Genomic DNA, 6,855 nt, shown 5'->3' on the forward strand with positions numbered 1-6,855 from the left:
CAGACACACACACACATACACACACACAGAAACACACACACAGACACACACACACACACACACACAGACACACACACACACAGACAAACAGACACACACACACAGACACACACACACACACACAGTTTACAAACTCACTGTAAAGGCTGTAACACCAGACACTGCTGCTCAAAATACTTAAGCTGATTGACCAGTGAGACTCGATTTGCCGAAGGATCTTTGGTCTCAATGGCCAATGCAGCACAGGTTACACTCAACTACAGACCAGAGGAGATTACCGCTCCACATCAGGAATCATTAAGCTGTAATACTGGCCCAGAACTCACCCCTCAGCCCATCAACTTGCCTCCATCAGAAGGTCAGAGGTGGGTTTGGAGCAGCTGAAGATGTTTGGGCCGAGGACACTACCCTGAGGGACTCCTGCAGAGATGTCCTGGGGCTGAGATGACTGACCTTCCACAACCACAACCATCTTCCTATGTGTCAGGCCTGACTCTAACCAGAGAAGTGCTTGCCCCCTGATACCCACTGATTCCAGTTTTGCTCAGGCTCCTTGATGCCACACTCGGTCGAATCCAGCCCTGATGTTAAGGGCTGTCCCTCTCCCCTCCCCTCCCCTCTGGAATCCAGCTCTTCTGTCCATGTTTGACCCAAGGCTGTAATGAGGTCAGGAGCTGAGTGACCCTGGGGGAACCCAAACTGGGCGTCACTGAGCAGGTTATTGCTGAGCAGGTGCTGCTTGGTAGCTCTGTTACTGACACCGTCCATCACTTTACTGAGGATCGAGAGGAGACTGATGGGGCGGTAATTGGCCGGGTTGGATTTGTCCTGTTTTTAATGTCCAGGACATACCTGGGCAAGTTTCCACATTGTCGGGTAGATGCCAGTGTAGTAACTGTACTGGAACAGCCTGGCTAGGGGAACGGAAAGTTCTGGAGCACACGTCTTCAGTGCTATTGCCGGAATGTTATCAGGGCCCATAGTCTTTGCAGTATCCAGTGCCTCCAGCTGCTTGTTGATATCACAGGGAGTGTATTGTACTGGCATTTGAGGGGAGGGTTTGTTCAGACCTCATTGAGCCCTGTGTCTGGGCAGTTTCAGAACGCTAAAGATGAACAAAATCTCTTCGGTCTTTTAGCTGAGAATTCCTCAGCGCTTTGACATTGACGATTTCACATTTCTTTATCTCTCCCTCACTTCTTATCTCAAACCCTTCCTGTGGAAAACCACCTTCTCAGTACATTTCACCCCAATTTTCTCCTTGTCAACTTTGGGAGGTTTCGAAATTAAGCACTTAGTCTGTGCCCTCTCCCAATGACAGTGTGCCCACACTGTCCCCACCCTGGGGTCTGCAGTGCCCACACTGTCCCCACCCTGGGGTCTGCAATGCCCACACTGTCCCCACACTGGGGTCTGCAGTGCCCACACTGACCCCACCCTGGGGTCAGCAATGCCCACACTGTCCCCACACTGGGGTCTGCAGTGCCCACACTGTCCCCACCCTGGGGTCTGCAATGCCCACACTGACCCCACCCTGGGGTCTGCAGTGCCCACACTGACCCCACCCTGGGGTCAGCAGTGCCCACACTGACCCCACCCTGGGTGATATTCCCAGATGGCACTGACCTCTCCTCAGGTGTTTTCTGATGGTGTTGTGCTCTCGCTGTGTGGGTGGTACCAGGGACAGAGCTTTCTGCAAATACACCTTCGCATTGGCAAACTCTCCGAGCATCAGGTAGACCTGAAGACAGTCAGGAGACAGTGAGGAGAGAGTCAGCCCCCGAAAGCACCGCGGCTAACCCTCACTGCCGCGCACTCAACCCATCACTCTCCCTGTGGGGTCAGTGTTCCCCTGTACCCCCTCCCTGTGGGGTCAGGGTCCCCCTGTACCCCCTCCCTGTGGGGTCAGTGTTCCCCTGTGCCCCCTCCCTGTGGGGTCAGTGTCCCCCTGTACCCCCTCCCTGTGGGGTCAGTGTTCCCCTGTGCCCCCTCCCTGTGGGGTCAGTGTTCCCCTGTACCCCCTCCCTGTGGAGTCAGTGTTCCCCTGTACCCCCTCCCTGTGGGGTCAGTGTTCCCCTGTACCCCCTCCCTGTGGGGTCAGTGTCCCCCTGTACCCCCTCCCTGTGGGGTCAGTGTTCCCCTGTGCCCCCTCCCTGTGGGGTCAGTGTCCCCCTGTACCCCCTCCCTGTGGGGTCAGTGTTCCCCTGTGCCCCCTCCCTGTGGGGTCAGTGTCCCCCTGTACCCCCTCCCTGTGGGGTCAGTGTTCCCCTGTGCCCCCTCCCTGTGGGGTCAGTGTCCCCCTGTACCCCCTCCCTGTGGGGTCAGTGTTCCCCTGTGCCCCCTCCCTGTGGGGTCAGTGTCCCCCTGTACCCCCTCCCTGTGGGGTCAGTGTTCCCCTGTGCCCCCTCCCTGTGGGGTCAGTGTCCCCCTGTACCCCCTCCCTGTGGGGTCAGTGTTCCCCTGTGCCCCCTCCCTGTGGGGTCAGTGTCCCCCTGTACCCCCTCCCTGTGGGGTCAGTGTTCCCCTGTGCCCCCTCCCTGTGGGGTCAGTGTCCCCCTGTACCCCCTCCCTGTGGGGTCAGTGTTCCCCTGTGCCCCCTCCCTGTGGGGTCAGTGTCCCCCTGTACCCCCTCCCTGTGGGGTCAGTGTTCCCCTGTGCCCCCTCCCTGTGGGGTCAGTGTCCCCCTGTACCCCCTCCCTGTGGGGTCAGTGTTCCCCTGTGCCCCCTCCCTGTGGGGTCAGTGTCCCCCTGTACCCCCTCCCTGTGGGGTCAGTGTTCCCCTGTGCCCCCTCCCTGTGGGGTCAGTGTCCCCCTGTACCCCCTCCCTGTGGGGTCAGTGTTCCCCTGTGCCCCCTCCCTGTGGGGTCAGTGTCCCCCTGTACCCCCTCCCTGTGGGGTCAGTGTTCCCCTGTGCCCCCTCCCTGTGGGGTCAGTGTCCCCCTGTACCCCCTCCCTGTGGGGTCAGTGTTCCCCTGTGCCCCCTCCCTGTGGGGTCAGTGTCCCCCTGTACCCCCTCCCTGTGGGGTCAGTGTTCCCCTGTGCCCCCTCCCTGTGGGGTCAGTGTCCCCCTGTACCCCCTCCCTGTGGGGTCAGTGTTCCCCTGTGCCCCCTCCCTGTGGGGTCAGTGTCCCCCTGTACCCCCTCCCTGTGGGGTCAGTGTTCCCCTGTGCCCCCTCCCTGTGGGGTCAGTGTCCCCCTGTACCCCCTCCCTGTGGGGTCAGTGTTCCCCTGTGCCCCCTCCCTGTGGGGTCAGTGTCCCCCTGTACCCCCTCCCTGTGGGGTCAGTGTTCCCCTGTGCCCCCTCCCTGTGGGGTCAGTGTCCCCCTGTACCCCCTCCCTGTGGGGTCAGTGTTCCCCTGTGCCCCCTCCCTGTGGGGTCAGTGTCCCCCTGTACCCCCTCCCTGTGGGGTCAGTGTTCCCCTGTGCCCCCTCCCTGTGGGGTCAGTGTCCCCCTGTACCCCCTCCCTGTGGGGTCAGTGTTCCCCTGTGCCCCCTCCCTGTGGGGTCAGTGTCCCCCTGTACCCCCTCCCTGTGGGGTCAGTGTTCCCCTGTGCCCCCTCCCTGTGGGGTCAGTGTCCCCCTGTACCCCCTCCCTGTGGGGTCAGTGTTCCCCTGTGCCCCCTCCCTGTGGGGTCAGTGTCCCCCTGTACCCCCTCCCTGTGGGGTCAGTGTTCCCCTGTGCCCCCTCCCTGTGGGGTCAGTGTCCCCCTGTACCCCCTCCCTGTGGGGTCAGTGTTCCCCTGTGCCCCCTCCCTGTGGGGTCAGTGTCCCCCTGTACCCCCTCCCTGTGGGGTCAGTGTTCCCCTGTGCCCCCTCCCTGTGGGGTCAGTGTCCCCCTGTACCCCCTCCCTGTGGGGTCAGTGTTCCCCTGTGCCCCCTCCCTGTGGGGTCAGTGTCCCCCTGTACCCCCTCCCTGTGGGGTCAGTGTTCCCCTGTGCCCCCTCCCTGTGGGGTCAGTGTCCCCCTGTACCCCCTCCCTGTGGGGTCAGTGTTCCCCTGTGCCCCCTCCCTGTGGGGTCAGTGTCCCCCTGTACCCCCTCCCTGTGGGGTCAGTGTTCCCCTGTGCCCCCTCCCTGTGGGGTCAGTGTCCCCCTGTACCCCCTCCCTGTGGGGTCAGTGTTCCCCTGTGCCCCCTCCCTGTGGGGTCAGTGTCCCCCTGTACCCCCTCCCTGTGGGGTCAGTGTTCCCCTGTGCCCCCTCCCTGTGGGGTCAGTGTCCCCCTGTACCCCCTCCCTGTGGGGTCAGTGTTCCCCTGTGCCCCCTCCCTGTGGGGTCAGTGTCCCCCTGTACCCCCTCCCTGTGGGGTCAGTGTTCCCCTGTGCCCCCTCCCTGTGGGGTCAGTGTCCCCCTGTACCCCCTCCCTGTGGGGTCAGTGTTCCCCTGTGCCCCCTCCCTGTGGGGTCAGTGTCCCCCTGTACCCCCTCCCTGTGGGGTCAGTGTTCCCCTGTGCCCCCTCCCTGTGGGGTCAGTGTCCCCCTGTACCCCCTCCCTGTGGGGTCAGTGTTCCCCTGTGCCCCCTCCCTGTGGGGTCAGTGTCCCCCTGTACCCCCTCCCTGTGGGGTCAGTGTTCCCCTGTGCCCCCTCCCTGTGGGGTCAGTGTCCCCCTGTACCCCCTCCCTGTGGGGTCAGTGTTCCCCTGTGCCCCCTCCCTGTGGGGTCAGTGTCCCCCTGTACCCCCTCCCTGTGGGGTCAGTGTTCCCCTGTGCCCCCTCCCTGTGGGGTCAGTGTCCCCCTGTACCCCCTCCCTGTGGGGTCAGTGTTCCCCTGTGCCCCCTCCCTGTGGGGTCAGTGTCCCCCTGTACCCCCTCCCTGTGGGGTCAGTGTTCCCCTGTGCCCCCTCCCTGTGGGGTCAGTGTCCCCCTGTACCCCCTCCCTGTGGGGTCAGTGTTCCCCTGTGCCCCCTCCCTGTGGGGTCAGTGTCCCCCTGTACCCCCTCCCTGTGGGGTCAGTGTTCCCCTGTGCCCCCTCCCTGTGGGGTCAGTGTCCCCCTGTACCCCCTCCCTGTGGGGTCAGTGTTCCCCTGTGCCCCCTCCCTGTGGGGTCAGTGTCCCCCTGTACCCCCTCCCTGTGGGGTCAGTGTTCCCCTGTGCCCCCTCCCTGTGGGGTCAGTGTCCCCCTGTACCCCCTCCCTGTGGGGTCAGTGTTCCCCTGTGCCCCCTCCCTGTGGGGTCAGTGTCCCCCTGTACCCCCTCCCTGTGGGGTCAGTGTTCCCCTGTGCCCCCTCCCTGTGGGGTCAGTGTCCCCCTGTACCCCCTCCCTGTGGGGTCAGTGTTCCCCTGTGCCCCCTCCCTGTGGGGTCAGTGTCCCCCTGTACCCCCTCCCTGTGGGGTCAGTGTTCCCCTGTGCCCCCTCCCTGTGGGGTCAGTGTCCCCCTGTACCCCCTCCCTGTGGGGTCAGTGTTCCCCTGTGCCCCCTCCCTGTGGGGTCAGTGTCCCCCTGTACCCCCTCCCTGTGGGGTCAGTGTTCCCCTGTGCCCCCTCCCTGTGGGGTCAGTGTCCCCCTGTACCCCCTCCCTGTGGGGTCAGTGTTCCCCTGTGCCCCCTCCCTGTGGGGTCAGTGTCCCCCTGTACCCCCTCCCTGTGGGGTCAGTGTTCCCCTGTGCCCCCTCCCTGTGGGGTCAGTGTCCCCCTGTACCCCCTCCCTGTGGGGTCAGTGTTCCCCTGTGCCCCCTCCCTGTGGGGTCAGTGTCCCCCTGTACCCCCTCCCTGTGGGGTCAGTGTTCCCCTGTGCCCCCTCCCTGTGGGGTCAGTGTCCCCCTGTACCCCCTCCCTGTGGGGTCAGTGTTCCCCTGTGCCCCCTCCCTGTGGGGTCAGTGTCCCCCTGTACCCCCTCCCTGTGGGGTCAGTGTTCCCCTGTGCCCCCTCCCTGTGGGGTCAGTGTCCCCCTGTACCCCCTCCCTGTGGGGTCAGTGTTCCCCTGTGCCCCCTCCCTGTGGGGTCAGTGTCCCCCTCCTCTGAACCAGATCCCCCCCAACCCCAGCCCTCCTGGGTCTGCTCATCCTCTCATTCCTCCCTCACCTGGACCAAGTCATCCTCTGGGAAAGAATTTAATACTCACCCCCCTCCTCTGAACCAGATGCCCCCCAACCCCAGCCCTCCTGGGTCTGCTCATCCTCTCATTCCTCCCTCACCTGGACCAAGTCATCCTCTGGGAAAGAATTTAACTAGCAGTTCTGATTTTTCTTCAACCTGACTGATTGTAAATGCACAAAGCAACCCAAAGTTCAGAGCAACCTTTTTTTGCAATAGCTGTCACTCAAACAGAAAGATTAATTTCTTTTTCCAAGTCCTGGAAGGCTGAGCAAATCGCAGATGCCCCAACAGCTCAACATCAGAAACTTCTCACCCCCGAAATGTGGGTACAGCATGGAGGGTGGCCATTCGGCCCGCTGTCTTCATCGCAGTCCCAGAAAGATCTGACAACGAGAATACCGGCTTCCAGCCGCAGCCTTGGAAGAGCCAGTGAATATCTAAGTGCAGCTGAAATGTTGTGACTCGCCGGGGCAATGTGATGGAAGTCAAGCCGTAACACTTTGTACTTTCCAAGCCTTTTATTTAAAAGCAGCATCCCATTTTCTCATTCTCAGTCCCGTAACCCAAACGACTAGAGCGACAAGGTATGTGACAGCACATATACAAAGTGAGTGTCTGTTTGTGGCTCAGTGAGTTTCGTTTCTGTCCTCAGTTGATTTATGTTCATTGTTCGTCGCGTTTAAATCCCCCACTCATTATCGATGTATACACTTGCACACAGAGTCCGGGTCTGTTCAGTGACTGAAGAAAGCTCAATCCATTTGCACTGAATTTATTCCGCTGCAGCCTGAAACACAGCAGGAAATACCCAACACTGGTTAGC

The 6,855-nt window shown here is 61.8% G+C and overlaps 1 protein-coding gene across 1 annotated transcript in view; it reads right to left on the minus strand.

Annotated features, from left to right (window-relative positions):
* LOC122547774 (tonsoku-like protein) overlaps positions 1-1,737 on the minus strand; it is an 11,958-nt gene extending 10,221 nt beyond the window's left edge. Inside the window, exon 1 of the mRNA XM_043686357.1 lies at positions 1,627-1,737. Within this exon, the coding sequence (XP_043542292.1) occupies positions 1,627-1,732 (106 nt within the window). The 5' untranslated portion in view covers positions 1,733-1,737. The remainder of the gene's footprint in view (positions 1-1,626) is intronic.
* Between the last annotated feature and the right edge of the window lie 5,118 nt (positions 1,738-6,855).

This window comes from Chiloscyllium plagiosum, unplaced genomic scaffold (genome assembly GCF_004010195.1).
Source record: "Chiloscyllium plagiosum isolate BGI_BamShark_2017 unplaced genomic scaffold, ASM401019v2 scaf_4137, whole genome shotgun sequence".
NCBI classification, from domain to species: Eukaryota; Metazoa; Chordata; class Chondrichthyes; order Orectolobiformes; family Hemiscylliidae; genus Chiloscyllium; species Chiloscyllium plagiosum.